The following is an 18,554-nucleotide window of genomic DNA, read 5'->3' on the forward strand; positions in this document are numbered from 1 at the left end:
GGAATTTCTATAAAAACACACTGCGTAACGTTCAGACCAAATGTGAAGACAGCCGAAAATGGATGATGCAGGCTGACAGTTGTGCTTAAAAAAAAAAAAAAAGTAAATCAAATAAAATGTTTAAATATTAGTTGTACGATTTAAAATTAGGTCTTCTGTGCGGGATATTTTTTGCGGATTTATTTTGAGTGTATAAGGATTATTATTTTATTATTTAAAGATGTGAGTTACATCACCGTTTTAACAGGAACATACAAAAGCCAACCGTTACTTTAGCCTAAATAAATCACAAGAATCAGGCACAAAGACCTGCTGCATAAACAAATCTGTTTGCAGATTTTTTTTAAAATCTAGACTTATTTACGATTTTTAAATTAATTGCAAATGAATAAATAGGCTACATAATTAAATCTAATTCATATATTGACCATTTAATGTTTCTTAACAGTTTGTCAAAATTAAATAAAAACATCAGGAGGCCACATGAGAAAATAATTTCCAAATCTCATGAGTGTAAACGGAAATACAAGCCAGGCTATTTTTACTTATTGATCATAAAAACAAATACTGATTAAAAAATGTTCATGTTATTATTGGCTGTCAAATTATTATTATTATTATTATAGTTTTGGTCATGCACTATTTGTTGATGTAAACACAAGAGTGAGCTTTTACCTATTTTATTGAGAATATTGAAATAAAATTCCTTGTAAGAATTTCAAAGGTGAAGGAAAAATATATGCAAGGCCTTGAATCTGACAAAGCAAATGTATAAAGTTCTTTGGGAAGGACAGAAAATATTTGAGCCCGAGTGATGTTGTCATTTGTGGTTTAAGGCTGTGGCTCAGATGGCCGCGGGCGAACACAAGCTCAGAGATGGAGAGGAAAAAGGAGGTAGCCCATCAAAGCCCATTTGTGTTTTACTGCACGGAGGTGCCATGTTCAACCGACAGGCGGCGCTGCAAAACGGCAGATTGTGAAGAGCGAGCACACAGACAGGGCCAGCTCATGGTTCTATACAGAGGCAGATTCACTGGGGACAAAAACCGTAAACCTTTTGTTTGAACGCAAAGAAAGTAAAAAAAAAATATATAAAAATCACTTTGTCTTTCTTTAAGTTAAGGTTGCTTTTGTACTAAGTCAGAAATATATATAAAAAAGTATTGAATCTTTATTTTTAAATGTGTTATTTAAAAAAAAAGCTTAATGGGAATTTGACTCACATAAAATCTTTGCAAAAATGTCCTCAGAAATGATATTTTACTCTAACTATTCTTACATTTGACTTATTAACCACTTTTTATTATTATTATTTAGCACCACATCATATGGATCCTTTATCTTTTGGGTGCTAGACAAAGCCACTGGGAAAATCCCTTACTAACTTGAACCATTGTTTTTGCATTATTGTGACAGCAATTAAAATTTTTGGAACATTTTTGGCCTTCAAAATAAATTGGCCATGTATAATTATAATCAGTTAGTTTAATTTTCAGTAATTTCATTACTAGTGTGGTCAAAAAGACAATTGCTGCAAATACTGCTTTCAAACTTTTTTAAAAATTTGACTTGAATTTTTTTAACCACTTGCAGAAATAAACTTGCTTGTTGAGAGGAGACAACGTACCCAGAAGACCTGTGTTCTGATCATCTGATAATTGAGACCATAATAAACTATTTGAGGTGAAACACAGTTAATCACACAAAAATCTAACAAAAATCAAAAATGAAATATTTATTACAGCATTTGTGACTGAACACCTTTTAAACATTACGTCACAGTCCTCATACAAGTATTTAATGTATTTTTGACAAAGCTTAAGGGAGACGGCATCTTATCATCTAGTGAGGAACACGTGCTGAAAAAGGAAGGAATTCATGGACATACAATATCAATGCCACAGCAGATCTGAAACTAGCAAAAACATTCTTTTTCAATTGAGGTAAACACATAGAATATCTAACATGAAACAATTAATAGACTGAACTCTGTACGAAGTTTGTTACAATATTCTCTCAGCTTTTTTCCCCCCAAAAGCATTGAGTTCATAATTTAAGTTTTTTTTTTTTGTCGTTTTTTTTTTTTTTTTTTAAAGTTATAAGTTTTTTGGTGCATCAACCATCAAATGCTTCTTCAGTGCTGCAGAATCAACGTTTGTGTCAGTATTGTCCTTATGGCAAGAGAGTTGATCGGCAGATGAAGAAAGCTCCGTAGGATGTTGCTTTTCCACTTTTAAGCTTCCTTCAATAGGCTCTGACCAATGAGAGTCCAGGGTACAAAAAAATAAAATAATATTAAAATAAAAATGTATAAAACCAACACAATCCAGTGCTTGGGCAATTCAAACAAAGAACGTTTTTTCCTTTAAAACCTACAGGGAAACATTCATTCATGAACCAAAGAAAAAAAGAAAGAAGGGCATGACAAATGTTCAAACTGAATCTTCTGGAGAGATCCGGTGTCATTTAGCAGCCTTTTCCCATCATGCCCTGTTCTTGTGAGGGACAGGACCTGATCGCCCTCTGTGGTTTGGAGCCTTTTTTGAGATGTTCCATCTTCTTATTGTTTTCTTTTTTTTTTCTTGTCTAGTGCTGTGCTGCGAGACAGTTTCTCCTCCAGGAAGGAGCACACACAGTGTGAGAGAGAAAAGGTTAACCTTTAATTCTAAAACTAGCTCAGGAAACATAAACCATGTGATCAACAAAAAAATGCACAAGTTTTAACTTATTTATCTATACTTTTTATACTACAGTAGTTATAACTCTTGGAGTCTTTCTGTTGTTTCTTTTTTTTTTTTTTTAATCTTCCAGAGTGATTTTAGTTTCAAAGCGTTTGACATTAAAGTGTACTGAACATGTTTATGATGCTGTGTATGTAAGTGTGCCAGAGTGTGCCAAAAAAAGTGTGTGATTTTGAAGTGTGTTTGTGTGTGTGTGTGTGTGTGTGTGTGCGCGTTTGTCCATTCTTTGCACACGTGTATGTCAAAACATCCTCTGTTGATCTTTACCAAAAGCCCAAGACTTTACAAAGTGTTCTTGTCAGCTTGGTCCTCCGTTTGGATGAAAGTAAGAAAATTGACAAGTCTTTAAAAAAAAGAAAAAAAAAAAGAAAAGATTTATCACAGCTCATCTGGAATTCTGTTTCTTTAGTGTCAAATTCTGGTCAAAAGGGTTCGCTTTTATTCTTAAAAATAGTCTCAAAATAGGATTTATTGTTGGTTGCTGACTTCTTTTTTTGTTTTTTTAACTGTTTTTCTTGTAGTAGCTGCTGTTGTCGTGGTAACAAAAAGTTCCCCTATACTATTGGGCATGGATGTCCAGGCCTTGTCCTCCAGTACTGGGGTCAATGGGGGTGAGCAAAGGGGGTCTCTGTGCAGACATGGTCATTCCTGGGTGCGAAGAGGGTCCTCCATGCATCAGCATGGCGTGGTGGGGATGATGGTGGTGGTGAGAGTGAGGATGATGAGGATGGTGGGCGTGGTGGTCGGGCAGGTACGCGTGGAGAGGGTGTCCGTGTCGGAGCTGGGAGGGGTGAGAGGTCATCTGATGAGGGTTGGTATAGGTGGGCGGGGCCATGCTCATGCCCATAGGACCGGTCTGAGGTACGTACTCCCCTGGCATGCCTGGCAGACCTGAGAGGAAGACGAAAACAAAAGAAATGAATACGCACAGTCAATAAAACAATTTTTCACATCTCTGTTAACAGGCCTTAATTCAATTTATATACAACGCTGACTTCACAGGGCTTAGCAGGTTTTATGACACCGTGTCCTAGCTTCGACAAGTAAAGAGAGACATTATTGGTCAGTCTATTTTAGGCCCATGGTGAGTGGTTTACAATGCCCAATAGCGTTGTGGTCAGGTCTCAGGTTGAAAAATGATCCTCAGTCATCCTCAGACAGACACTGTATTCCTCGAGGATGTGATGAAAACCAAGCAGGCGTATTGATGTGGAGAAGTGCTAATACTTTTACAAGCCGAACAGTCAATTCCCCGGCCGGCTTGAGTGACATTGTCTCATGGGGACTCGTCTTTTTGTGATTTAGAATCCCCTAAAAGAAGTTATTAAATAATTTAGGACTCAGTTGGTTGCATCACCAAGACAACTCGCATTAAAGCCTTGGTTCTCCCCCTGCATGAAAGAGTTTTACGCAAAACAAAGCGCCGCTCTGGAGTGTAGGGTTTTTTTTTTTTTTTTTGAAAAGTCGAGAAAAAGAGGGCAGGAAAGGAAACAGCAGCAAGACAAGAGTAGCAAAGATAAAAGGGAAGAGCAGGTGGGGGACTTTGATGTCGCTTAAAGATGGACTCTACTTCATATGTGTAGAGACCCCAGCATGCTGGATATCTCACACTGTGACAGGACCCAGGTCACACAGCAGTGCCACTGTTTGCTGTTTGTTGTAATCAGAAAGAGGGGAAAACAGGAGGAAGTGGAGGGTTTTGTTCCTGGAGCCAGGGGCTGGAGTATGGGAACATGGCTGCTCTACGGGGCCTGGACCTTGGGGAGAAACAAGTGAGAGCAGGGGGTCCCCCGCTGGAGCCAGAGGGGGCCTGGGTCTGGGATTGGGTCTGGGCTGGCCCTGCTTTGTAATGTGAACCCCGGGGGGATTAGAAGCTGTAATAGGAGGGGAGAGGTCGCTGCAAGGTCACTAGGCATGCTCACTCTCTGCATTCCTCCACCTTAGTACACTGCAATTAAGAAATTACACTGGAGGGCCCCGGTGAGGGGAGGGAGAAGAAGAGGAGGAGAGAAAGGAGAGAGAGAGAGAGAGAGAGAGGGAGAGAGGGAAAAAAAGGGGGACAGCAAAGGCTAAGATTAATGACCAGCCTCATTGGTTGAAAGCTGTGCCATTTTCTTATACTCCCCCTGTCCATGTCAGTTCATTTGAAATGCACATGTTTGTCAGAGCAGGTCTCTTAAAACCTCACTACCGGGGTCATAAACGAAATAAATCACTCAGGGTGCAGGAGTATGATGGGTACCCTCACCTCCATATAACCTAGAGTGGCTCCTGTTAAAAGGCCCAACAGATGTTTTTGACACTGTAAGCTGGTAATCTCCAGTCTTGTAAGCTGCAGTCATTCCGTTAAGTAGATCTGAGACCCCCTCCTTTATTAACAAGAGTGGTAAAACCATCTGAAGACAATAACTGAGGCCTCTCTCCATCTCTGCATGCCTGCCTCCCTCCCTCCCTTCACTTCTGTTATGGCACAGCAGTCCTGCTCAATGGCTGGCCATAATTAAGTACCAAATACACCATATTGTGTGGCTGCGTAATCAAATCAAGAGAGGATAATATTCCTCTGTATTAAGCTATTAATGTAATTGGTCATGAAGCATAAAGTATGTTACGTAATTAAATAGTCTCAAAATTATATAGCCCTATATTAAGAATTAGCCAACCTGAGCAAATGTTGTCTCTGTGTGGCTGTTTTAGGGAACATTGCTTCCTGATTTTTTTTTTTCTGCTGCCATTAGCAAAGACAGGAGGGGACGGGAGAGTGAGAGACGGAAAGAGAGAGAGAGGGAGAGAGACAGAAAAAGGAAGGTGAAATGATCTCTGTCGGCAGAATTGCCGCTGTGACCCTTTGGAAAATCCCGTCTCCATTTACATATAAAGGGTTCTTTTAATCAAGGTAAGTGTTATTATATTGTGCCTCATTGGGCAAGGGAGTTTAGGTGTTAAAATAAAATCTCTTCTGCCCTGCCGCCTTCGGGATGTGATATGTCTTGATTTTTCAAATGTCAGCACTGTGACACTAGCGGGAGGCGAAATGGCCAGCTTAATCAGACTGCCGCCATTTAGCCGTATGGGGATTGTGTGTGTGTGTGTGTGTGTGTGTGTGAGAGTGTGTGAGAGAGACACACACAGAGACTGTATCTGTATGTGAGAAAGAGATCCCCTTCTTTTAAGATGCACTCATGCTTGTGTCTACAACCTTATAAATTTATCTCAATGTCTCCCCCGCTCTTGTCTGTAAGTCTCAGGTCAGACTGCACCCCCCCCTAAATCGTCTCCCTCCAGTAAAAAATAATCAAAACACACAGCCACAGCCCCCACCTCCCCCCCACTTCATTCCTCCCTTTACACAGCTCAAACCAAACCCCCAGTGAAGGATCGGCCATGTCACCCACGGCCCGTATATCTCGCTCGGGGAGCGTAATGTACTGCGCTGTTCCCGTCTTTGCATATAAGATAATTTGGGCATCAATCCTTCCCCGGACAGATTTATGTCACTCGGAGGACAGTTTCACTTCTCCTTCTTTATCGCTTCACTGGAGCCTGCTTAATTTCTCCCCGTCAGCCCCTTCCCCAGGAGATGTTATTTTTTCCCTAAATGTCCAACATTTGCATTGGCTGTCCGGGATGGGGAGAGCGATGGCGCTGTTGTGATAAATAAATTTGTGCATGCCATGCCAGGTTGTCTTTTCCCCTCCTTTTTTTCTGTTGTTGTTGCTGTTTGTCTGGCGCCACAAGTCGGATCCCCTCTGTCCCAGGGCGATCCCTCTTCTTTTCTTTTTTTTTTTCCCAAGACGTGTAACCCCTCCCGTTTACCCTTTAAACCATCCTGTTAAAACACCAATGCTTGCTAGCATCAAATTGTTGGAACTCACTGCAAAATGATGGGTAGTATGAGAAGCGGTAGCGTTGATTAGGTAGAAGGGAATCATGGTTGAAAACAAAATAAAACCCCAAGCCCCAAAGACAAAAAAAAAACAAGGAAAAGAGCCCAGTACTTACTTCCCCCTTTTTCTTTGCGTTTTGCTTTACAAGATGGAGGTTACATGTAGTGCCATTGCCCATCCATGCCCATATTCATCCCCATTCCACTCATAGGCCCTGGAAGGAAGAGATAAACGCCAGGAAAAAAGGTCAGCAGGAGTTTGAATCACAGAGAGGTCAGAGGAGAGCCACTGATAGAGAGGGTGAGTTTTGGTTAGCTTTAGATGGAAAATGATTAGTGGAAAGGGAAGTGGGAGATACAAAGAAGTGGTCTAAAGGTTTTTTTATCTTGCATTGCATCCCACAAATCCCTTTGTTATGATCAGTTGTGAAGGCTTTGTTAGATTAGATCAAACAAAATCAAGCAAGACAGACAGGAGTTAGTCAGGAGATACTGTGTGTGAAGGGACTTTTTAAAAAGGATTGTTATTGTGTTTCACGTGTTAGAGTTAGGTCTAGCTTGGGGACCTGCACCGTGCTGAGGTCACTCAATCTCATGCTACAGTCAAGAGGATCAGTGTCGATCAGCTCTGCGAGAACCAAGGGTGACACTGGGGTCTTAAAAAGCAGGCATGAGGGCTGAGGAGGAGAGTCCGGCAGACTCACCAGCTGGTCGGATCCCCATGTGTTGCTGACCGTCCAGCACGAAGCTGCCCATTGGCTGGCCCTCTGGACTGTATGCTGCTCCTTGGCTCACTGAAGGATCAAGAAGAAAACCTGATTGTAGTCAAAACGTGGACATGAAAAAGGGAGGGAGGGGGGGGGTGGAAGAAGAAGAGAAAACACACCAGACAATCAGCAATTGTCCCAGCTTCAGCCCAAACATACTGTAAGACATTGTGCTCATGTTTGTGGACCGCATTGGCTGACGCGTGGCATGCAAACACGCATACAGTAGGTCCTCACGCATGCAAGCACACACACTCTTACGCACACACACACACTCAGCCAGTGTCATTCAAAACCACACACACACAAACACACACACACACAAACACACACACACACACACACACACACACACACACAGGAGATACATTGTTCTCTAGTTGAGAGGAGAAAGCATGCAGTTTGACAGGATGAGAAGAATTTCTGCCATGGCAGGCAATTCTTTCCCTCAGTAGTCATACAACCAACGTTTTACACATCTATTCTTAAAAAAGGCAAACCAATCGTTCTATAATCACAAACCTACAAAATGATTCTATTTGTTGAAGAAGTTCCTGATGAATCATCAAGATGCACAAGTAATTAATTGCATCGTGCTTTGTCTATTATTAGGCCTAATCAACTAATGCTCTTTGCAGACTGTAGAACAGTGTATTCTGCCACTATAACAGTATTATCTTGGATAATCTGTAATTCGTAAAGATTAAAGGGGAGCTGTTAGTCATGCTGTTTTTGGACAGATTGTTGTTTGGCACAACATTTGTTGCACACTGAGCACAGGGATCGTAGGAAGAGTCACCCACGTATGCGAGTGTATCCCGTTTTATTCATGGCTCACGTTTGTTTTGTTTTGGACAATTTTCACCCTGATGTGTGGAGACATTTTCAGACGGAAGGCCCACTCTTTTTCTCCTCCCTGAGACAATTTACTGAGCTTCTTTTTTTTTTGTGATGTCAAAATCAATGAAGCTTAGGGTGACTGAATTATTCTGCAAGAGAACACAGTGATGTGTTTACTACTTCATTTTGTGCTTTTTTTTGTTATCTCACAGAAACAGAAATGAACTGTGTTATCAATTAACAATATGAAGCTTATTGTAATCTCCTTATGACATATTTAAATCTCCCCAGCACCGCCTTTAGATCAAATATTGGTTCTAAATCAGTAAAGGAATTGAATGAAACTCAATCCAAACCTCCTCCTGTGACTAAAAATAGATTATTTGACAACACAATGATCATATGGGGATAAAATAAAATGCTGTAGAAAAACTAAGGCTAGCCCCATAAGCCTGGACTGAAAAAAAGAAGAAGAGAGGATCACTCATAAATTGCTGCTAGCTTTTCGGGCACTCCTCTTGTGTCCAATTAGTAAATCACAGAGAGAGCGCTAATATAGCTCTCCCTCCACTTAGAATGGGAAATCTCCAATTAGAGTCAATCAGCAAATGGCCTGCACCACTGCTGAACACATCTCGTAGAGAAAATCGAAGGAAGGGAGAAGTTTAGGATTTTTTGGTTGTAGTGATGCCAGTGAAGGATTTTAGAGGGGTATCTTCATGCAGACAGGGAGAGAGAGAGAGAGAGAGAGAGAGAGAAGCAGTAGTCTGAATGCTGGCTGAATTGTCTTTTTTTTTTTTTTTTACCTGCTCGATTTGACTGGTCAATCATGGGCTGTACTATTCGTCTCCTGGCGTTAATGAACCTGGCAGAGAGGAGAGGGGAAAAAAAACAGGAGAGGAAAAACAACGTTAAATCAACCCTGCATTCACACACAGAAAGATTCATCACAAGCTAGCACAAAGACAAAACTGTGTTGCATGACTTAATGGCAACATTAGCCAGCGAGTCCTTGAGAGAGGCGCGCACAACAAAACTGCAACAAACAAAAGGGCAATTGTGTGCTGACTTGGGAACCCAGTGAGGGATACTTTTAATGTTCCTTATGATCTATTCCCCCCGCTTTTAATAAAGCTTTTGATTACGTTCGGTTGCTATGGGCACCAGGGAGACATTCCTCAAGTATTAAGTGCAGCTCGGGCACAGAGGAAGCCTCACTGTGGCACATCCTTCTCTTTCGTTTTTTTCCTGCAGACAGTTCCACCCAGCGAATGCAGGACGTTTATATGAAGTACAGTGTCATGTCTATAGCTCACCCTCCAACACAATATTATGTCTGCAGTGTTATCACACATTGGAATTTCAAAGTAAGCTTTACGTTAGCAAAGAGCAGCATACAAATGGTTCCTTTCATGACTCCCTACCATTCCACCCCCACCTCCAACCCTTCCCCTCTGTGGGACCCCCACTCTGGCTGCATTGTAGGGGGTTCTGCTCCCCTTCCAGCTGTCTAGAAATGAGGACCAGGCATGAGCCACTCCGTGCTTTCACAAGGTATTGTTATGTCAGCAAGCCCATCAATTAGGCTGTCTGAAGTTTTATCACCACCACAGCAGCGAATAAGTGCAGCTCCACAAAGCCTCCCCAGCCGGCCTCGCTCCTGTGGCTTTTCCAGTGTAAAGCTGGAGGTCATCTGGAGGTGAGTGCCAGCCAGCGGTGACCCTTTTTTTTTTTTGAAACTCAGAATGGGACACATTGGGCTGTGTCAAAGGCAAGCTGGCCACTCAGGCCATTCAAGCTCTCCACCTTTCTCTATATCCTCCTCTTTCATATGAAAAAAAAAAAAAAGCATGGACTTAACGCAACAGGTATCACCATGTGGTTGATATTAAAGAGGGGTTTCAAATCACGTCAGAGCTGTCCAGCATGAAGTCCTTCAATGGTTCCAGAAAAGCGAAGAAGAAGAAGAAGAAGAAGAAGAAGAAGAAGAAGAGAAAAAAAAAGGCAGCACCGCCCTCTGCTAATGCACCGTCAGTGGGGCTAAAGAACTGGTCATTAGAAGGAAGGGAGAGCTGGAACCAATTTGGGCTCCTAATCCCCCATGAAGCCCTGATACCTGCCCTTACCTTCTCCAATGAACTTAAACGCCTGTAATCTGCCGGGCTCAAAGTGACATGGTTAAATGTACAAAATGCACGGTTGGGAAAAGAAAGATGCAGTGCTCATTTGCCGAAGGGCATCTAGAGTGCAGGTACGCGGGGGAGCCGCTGGCCCCCTAGAGAAAAAGATGAAACACGTCCATACGAGAATAAGCAAAAGAGAGAGATGGATTGGAAATGATATTATTGTAATTACGATTTCAGGGAGGCATAAAGAATAAAGTTTTATCAACTGTGAAAGTACTATTCTGTAAGAACAAAGGGGTGGAAGCATTGTGAGATAACTCTGCTGTCAGAAATGCCCACATTGCTTAAGAGAGAAAGACGTTTTAAGCATCAGAACCAGCTGAGCAAGAATAGAGTAATACATTCCTGTTATCTCCCTCCCTCTGTAAGACCAGATTGCAAGGCCTTTCAAAATATATGTCCTGCTTTCTCCCTTTCTAGACACACCAAGGGACTCAAAATCACAACCACATGCGTTCTTACCTATTCTGGGACATAACCATAAACACATAATATTAGGAATGTTCTTCCCAGGTGCTAAACTAGCCCATACGGTTTCCAGCGACTGCAGAGGAAATTCTCTATGGACTCGAGAGTAAGCTGAGTAAGATCAAAGTGCAGTTTTCAGGTTTCTTTTTCTGACTTTTATCTTGAAATGTTCCTTCAAAACTGTGTTCCTCCTCTTAGGCTTTAAACTTCTTTCAGGAAATGCAGCACATTAAATAAAGGGGAAAATGTTTCGCAAGGAAGATGTTTGTTCTCATTGAAATGGTAATTTTGTGATGCACAAACATGTGGATATTTCATTTATTTCCCTCCTCTTCGCAAACATTCCCCATTGGCTGACAACAACCATATCACACACACACCTACAACGTCTCTGTTTTTGTACCCTAAAGAAGTTGCCACAGTAACCGAGAGTTGATGCGGTGAACTGGAGGGAGTGGGGGCTGACCGAGGGCCCCTCTCGTGGCCTTAGAGCACCTTTTATCAGCCTGAGTAAAGCCAATTGAGATTATCAGAGCCAGGCCTGATAACACTGTTTTCCCTCGACCCGTGAGCTGCTAATGGTGTGTGCTTAGAACAACACCACCAGGAATCCTCCAGAGATGAAGGCCGGTTGACCAGGATGGAGGGATAGATGGATGGATGGATGGATCTAAGGACCCATGCCCCCCCCTGAGAGAGACACAGAGGTTGACCACAGGGATTCGGAATTCCCAACCACTCGCTAAAACATACGTGCACGCCGTAAATCCACACATCCACACCATGGACATGACCACAAGCCCCGCCAGTGTGTCTGTAGGCTAACCAGAACACAGGAGGCTCACAGGGGACACTAGCTAAAAAAAAAACTCCGACCAAAAAAAGCCCATGTTTTATTATCTACATCTGGTGGTCTAGCTTATTATGGCCTGCCTCTGCTCAGTGTTAGAGCTCAGAAACAGCAACACACACACACACACACACACACACACACACACACACACACACACATGAACACACAATACACCTCTCAGCATGGGAACTCCATGCTGTCTTCAAACAAATAATTAAAGGCAAGGTTAGGGGGTCGTGTGGAGGTTATTCCTCAGGATTGAGCTCACAATGTGTACATTACCCCAGGAGAAAGCTGGCGGGGGCGGCAGTCCACTGCTGTTAAACGTGGGCAGCTATTTTATTCTAGCCCGTTAGCCTTTGAAAACACATTTTCAAGTAGTGTGTCAAAAAACGCTCTTGCAGTGCTAAGAATGCTTTTGAGCATGCATGCAAATGTGTATGCACGTGTCAGTCAATATGTATGTGTGTGTGTGTGTGTGCGCATGTCAGCGCATTCTTCACACCCCAGTGCCAATTGGGCAACTGTAGCCCTTCTCGCTGACATACACTGGAAATATCATAAGTGGACACGTGTACAAACACACGAGTGTAAAAATTCAGTCGAAGACTTTGGACCCCTTCTACATGACGATATCGAGACATACGTTTGCCATAGCACCCAGTGTTGTGGCTGTGCAGGTGGCACAGGAAAATAACAGACGGATATGAACGATGGAGCCACTTGACGCAGAGTCTCTGCTATAGGCTGGATCAACTTGGCATCCCTGGTTACTAATATCTGCTCACACTTAAACGATCTTAAAATGTACATTAGAACACCTATTTTAATTGATGGACTCTCTTTTAGCGCAACAGACCAGCTGCATCATGTTAAGAGATACATTGGAAGGTTATTTTAAGCAAACCAGTCCGTCTGACTCAGTACTTGCATTCATTCTTTGTTTTTGTTTTTTCTTGCTTCCTCATCTCAATCTGTCAGAAAGGCCTTGTTTCTGGTTAACTGACTCGCAGCCACACCTGGTAACTCGCTCCTGTTGTCAGCATTCCTTCCCTGAGAAATCGTCATGCCAAACCACCCTACCCTGGAGCATGGCCAACAGAGAGAAAGAGAGAGAGAAAGAAAGAAAGAGGGAGACAGATGAGACACAGAGAGAAATACTTGCTGTTTGTCTGGCCAATTGCTGTGGAGAGTAGAGGGAACTCAGCCAATCAGGAGTAGGGTCACTCGTTTGACAAGTTTGTGATGAAAGAAAGAAACGGAGCCAGAGCCAGAGAGAGAAACAGAGAAATACTGAACATGTCTTCTCCGAGAAATGAGCGTCAGACGGCTCCAAATGTAGCTCTGCAGAGCAGGCAAAGAGAGTAGGCAGCTTTGAAAATGTGACGCAGAAATCGTTGACAGTTTATTAGCTTCATGGCTGACCTGCACATGCCCATTTTTAAACATCGTGTGCAAAGGCGGTGGGGCAAGTTTCCGTTTGTGAGTCATATTCCTGGGCCCCTGTATGTCTTTACGGGAAGATTAGATGCAACACAATCTGAACAAGAACGTGCTGAACTCAATCCCCGATCACTGCTTGCAAACATGGCTGTCCTCTGGTTCCTATTAAAGATCATTGCTTCCATACTTGAACTTCAGACTGAAATAGAGATTCCAAACCTCCAGCGATTGAGTCACAACTCAGTGGAATCAAAGGAGGAAGGCTTTAGTTTGATCCCCTCCCTCCCAAATAAAAAAAAGAAAGACATGCAGGCAGGCAGGCAGAAAGGAGGAGAACGTTCAGTGTCCTTTGACCAGGAAGTGCATGCAAATTAACCCCATGAGGAGGGTGTGTTTTGTGTAAGCAAACACTAATTATGGTCCGTTCAGACATTGGGGAAGTCTGGGGCTACTGAACCTCCAACACTGATCTACTGTAGTGTCAACAACACTGATTGAATCAGCTCACATGGTTCTAACAGCCCCCCCCCTGTAACAGTTTATACATAGCTTGCCACCAGACTGAACCCACGGTATCTGTGGATTTATCATAAACTATGACAAAGAACCTTTCACAGGCTTCACTCCTCGAAGGACAAAACAGGTACGGTAGGAAGCTTCCTCAAGCTCATCCTGTCGTACATAGAGTTTCCCTTCTTCCCGTCTTTAAGTTAAAACAGGAGTTAAGAGACATAAGCCGGGCGAACATTACCTCACCCCCGTGTTTGATTTAGTGCAGATGTGAAGCAGAGCGAGGCGGGATCATTTTTTAGGAACGTCAGAGAGAGAGAGAGAGGGCCCACGTTCAGGGCAGCCACTGTGTTTACATAGTTTTGCCTCCCTCTTTTTCTCTCTCTCTCTCCCCCTCTCTCTCATCCCCTTACACCCTCCCCACCCTTTTTGTCTGCCTCTCTAAGGGGCACTGTTTCACCTCTCCTCCATGGACTTTCACTGACCTGTTTTTCTTTCCTTTTTTATTACTCTACTCATTGCCCTTTTGTGGCATCCCCCCCCCCCCCTCCCTTCAGCCTCATATGAGTAACATTTGCACTGCTCTGTCAGTCTCGCTGCAGAAGTCATTCCTCTCCGAAACCCGGGGAGTACGAGTCATTAAGACTCAAGTGGAAAATCAGACAAAGAATTATATATTTGTGTTGCAAACTGACACGATTTAACGAGCAGCTAATTAAAATAAATCAATAGCACTGCGGCACACTCACTCTCTTTGTGTCTTTCTTTTCTCGCTCAGATTTTCTATCAGTAAGAACGAAGAGCAAAGCTGCAGTGTGGCACGTTCCATTCTACTGATGGTTTAACCTTTAAAATATAGCTTCAACTACTGCAACAATTAGATTATGTTTGACTCCGTAGTGATGACAGGCCAATCTTAGGCTTGTTTCATGGAGAAAATACATCATTTTCACTGGGGGTTAAGCTGTTATTATCCTGGGACTTTAAAGGAATCTTTACAAGATGCTAGTTAGCTTAAAAGCTGCTTTAATGTTAGCTGATAAATACTCAATATCTACAGCTAGCTACACACTACATTTATAAATGTAATGTGCCGCTGTTTCTAGGCTTTACTGTGCAACTTACTTCTTAATACATCGTCACAGTTATTGTAGCATAAGCTTGCTAGCTAGAGCTGTTATGTCTCTTCTGCCTCTTTGCTTTCCTCTACATTCACCTGAGTTGCTTCAATGCTGCTTCACAAATATCACATGGAATATTTTTTTAATATATTTAATACAATCTACTTTTACAACACCACTACCCACCACTCCACTGTTGTCTTATTTGGTCTTTATTCGTCCTATACTGTAGACTACATTGTATTGTTGATATTTGATGTTATAATTTAGCACATCGAGAGCACAGTTCACTGAAGTCAAATCCCCTGTGTGTGAGCAAACCTGGCCCATAAATCTGATTCTGATACAGAATCTCAGATTCTCACTTTTTTTGTGTGTACAGTCGAACACAAATTTCAATAACAGAAATATGAAGTAAAAATCCAGGAGAAGCTCTCTAAGCAACAAGAGCAATACAAACACCAAAGGAAATAAACATAGACATCTCTCCCTCTATTTACCCTCCCATCTAACACCTTCTCCCCTCTCCCCCCTTGTCCAGTGAGGACATGTCACCCCTGGGCCTTGCAGTCCAGCAGCCTGACCCCTGCATGGCGGGCTGTGCGGACCCAGCTGCTGACTGTCCGTCAAACACCTCCAGAGCAGCGTTGGGCCAGGAAGACCACGCTTGTTGCCCCTTTGATCCGGCAAGCAGCAGCTGCTGCTCCACACAGCAGCACTTTGTTCCTCTGTCTCCTCACCACACTCTGTCCTACGGCACAAAAACACAGAATCCGGCGCAGAAGTGGAGGGAGAGAAAGGAGAGGAGAAGAAAAAAAAAGGGGTTTATGAAGGGGTGGGGGGGGAGTGTAAAAAAAAGAAAAAAAAAAAAAAAAAACTTGCCCGTTTTTTCCTCACTACAACATCAACAAGCTCTGACAACAGCAACAGGGTTTTTCTTGGCCCCGACACAGCTCTCAGGCATCTCCGTCTTGATGCTTCACCCTCCCTTCTTGTTTAAGAGATATGATAGTTATTGTTCAAATCAGCCGGAGTGAATGGAATGGACCAAGGCCAAGTCTGCCCCAGGCGTCAACACACCTGTATGAAAGAGGCCTTATTGTAGCAACCCAGCGTGGCTAACCTGCCCTAGCTCTACCTGTTTTCTGATGCTCGGTATGAGGGTGGGATCATCTAATCTGTCTCTTCCTGTCTCTGAGACAGTCCCCTAATATTTTCCGTCATTAACCTCCCTTTTCCTTAGAGCCTGACACCTCTGCCCTGGAATGTTTTTGTAATGCTTTTATTTTTTACAACATCACAACCAGATCTGGGGATTAAGGAGAGAGTTCATCCAAATCTCCTTGTTTCTCCCTTAAGAGAACACCTTATTAGCGTGCATAGGTGCACAAACAGTATTCTCTGCCAGCCCGGGAGCTGAGGGACCCACAGTTGTGTTTTGCGTTATTTGAAGAGTATCTGAAAACATCTTGCATTCGTCAATATTAGCTCCTCGTCAAAGGTTCCGGCACACAGCGCATGACAGAGGTCGTCAGCGCTGGAAGGTAGCGCTCATTCCTCTGCACCTCACCTTTTGGGTGGGTGAGGGCTTCCTGCTTTCATGCAGGGCCAGCAAAAAAAATAGAATGTAGGCATGCTGGCAGGCTGGCACACACACAGAGGAGAACAGAAAGAAAGAATGAATCCTGCTCTATCATTAACCTCACTACCCATCAGGCCTCCTGAGATGAGTGGGTGTGCTTACAAGATCGCCCTATTTTCTCACTAGTGAAGAGTGCCACCCTTATTGCCCAGATTTCTCCCCCCCCCCCCAATGCTCAGCCACTTGGGCTTTTTGTAAATCTTTAAGGGAGGGCAAGTATAATGTCTGTTTCTATTCATTTTTTGCTCCTATGATACTAATGTGCGACTTTTTTAGCCCCCCTCCTGCACTATCTTACTATCTCTAATTCTTTCACCCCCTCTTTTGTCTCTCTCTCTCTGTCTTCTGCTTTCCTTTCATTCTCGACATTCTCTTCTTCCCTCCTCTTTGCCTGGTAATCGAGCGAGAGAGATTCCCCGACTCTCTGACTCCCCCCTCTCTTATTGTCAGATATCAAACAGGGCGGCTTTGTGGATTACCAGGGGAAGCTGATAATGACATGATAGAGGCGTGATATTTCAAACAAAATTGAGTGTCAATTGGCTGCATCGTCTAGGCAACACAAGTGTCTGCGCTGCGGCAGCCAGGAAGGAAATAAGGCCAATCTGCTTCCTTTGCCTCATATCAAACGTCTCCTCTTCTCCCTCCTTTTATACGACTATAATGGGTTCAGCTCAAAGAAGAAGTAGAAGAAGAGGGCTGCCAAGAGGGCTCTCACTGTTAGGTCTTACGCAACACACATGCATGCTTGGGTACACTTCTGAGCATGCAGACATAAACTTGGGTTCCTGAATCTCAAATGCATTAACAGAAGTCAGAGCCAATGGGAGGCTGCAGAGGGAAGGTGCCCCCGTTTACCACTCAACCCCAAAAAAATATATAGAAATGCAAATTCTCTCTCTATTATTGAGACTTTTCCCCCCACTTACACCGCTGCAGTATTACAGATGAATTTGGTGAAAATGCACAGCAGTTTGAGCAATTAAAAAGTGACACCTAAACCTTGTGGATAGAGTGTCGAAATACTCTTAAGCCTGGGTTTAGGTGCCGTTGCACTTTGAGTCTGTTAAAGCCAGACTACTGGGTGCAGGACTCACTGTTGCGTGTGTGCTTACAGTAAGTGTTTGGAAAGGGATTTTCCCTCCCACTGGGATGTCATCATCTTCTCATCATTGTGTCTCTGGCATGTGAGTGAGTGTTTCCACGGAGCACGTTTCCATGATGTGTCTGACTTGAGTGTGCTTGCGTCTCACTCATATTAGTGACCACGAGAGTCGTTGGTCAAATGTTGTCAGCTTGCCTCCGACTTCACTCTTGAATAATTAATCGGAGTTTCAATTGCACATAATCGCTCTGACATACATAAGCGTGAACACACAGGGCTCACAGACACACATGTGCAGGCACGGTCAGAAGCAGGGTTTAGGGCTAAAAAGGCCCCAGCAGCAGGCTGCTGATATAAATAGCTGATGTTGTTTGTGGAGGGGAGCGCTGGCAGAAGCGGCAGTGACACTGTGGAGCAGACCACAGGGACTCTGATGTGCCTGGTGGCCTGAAGCGAGCCCTATGCCTCTCATATCAGCTCTCCCACTGACTGTGTGCAGCTTTGACTGGCCTCCTTCATATGTGACAGCCTGAAACAAATACAGCAAGCTCTGTGAGTCACAAAAGCCACATTCAATTCAGCCTAGACTGCAGAATATGGAGCTGGTATCTGAGCCTGTGTAGTGTCATGAGTGGTCTTACCATGATTTAGTAATAAGCTCAAAACGCAAATGACTTCACTCTTAAGAAAGGTTTTGTTTTGTTTTTATGAAACCATCATGGAGTTCTGCTGTTTTTCTACCTCATTCTGTGATGCCAGTATTCCTTAAAGTATAAGAAGATGACAGAGCATATGTCTTGGGGGGGACTAAAGGCACACACCCTCCACCCCCAGGGAAATAGACCCCTCCCAAGCGCACACTGCACATGCTCAAATAGTCTCCCAATTGAAACATCATTGTCGCTAATGGGAGGAATAAATATTCATAAGCCTAGGCAGAGAGAAAAACCCTAGATTAGGGTAATATACACCTCATTGTGCTCTCTCTCTCT

General features: G+C 43.3%; 1 protein-coding gene across 5 annotated transcripts in view; it reads right to left on the reverse strand.

The window, feature by feature from the left end:
- Positions 1 to 1,715: 1,715 nt before the first annotated feature.
- Positions 1,716 to 18,554, reverse strand: part of meis2a (Meis homeobox 2a) — a 76,374-nt gene continuing 59,535 nt past the window's right edge. For 3 of the 5 annotated variants that reach the window (XM_079370293.1, XM_079370291.1, XM_079370292.1), the window contains exons 10-13: positions 9,041 to 9,099; positions 7,332 to 7,442; positions 6,744 to 6,842; positions 3,494 to 3,632 (exon numbers count right to left, since the gene is read on the reverse strand). In XM_079370293.1, the coding sequence (XP_079226419.1) occupies positions 6,784 to 6,842; positions 7,332 to 7,442; positions 9,041 to 9,099 (229 nt within the window). In that variant the 3' untranslated portion in view covers positions 3,494 to 3,632; positions 6,744 to 6,783. Of the gene's footprint in view, positions 3,633 to 6,743; positions 6,843 to 7,331; positions 7,443 to 9,040; positions 9,100 to 18,554 lie in introns of all 5 variants that reach the window. The other 2 variants (XM_079370294.1, XM_079370295.1) reach the window with 2 other exon arrangements.

This window comes from Symphodus melops, assembly GCF_947650265.1.
Source record: "Symphodus melops genome assembly, chromosome: 19".
NCBI classification, from domain to species: Eukaryota; Metazoa; Chordata; class Actinopteri; order Labriformes; family Labridae; genus Symphodus; species Symphodus melops.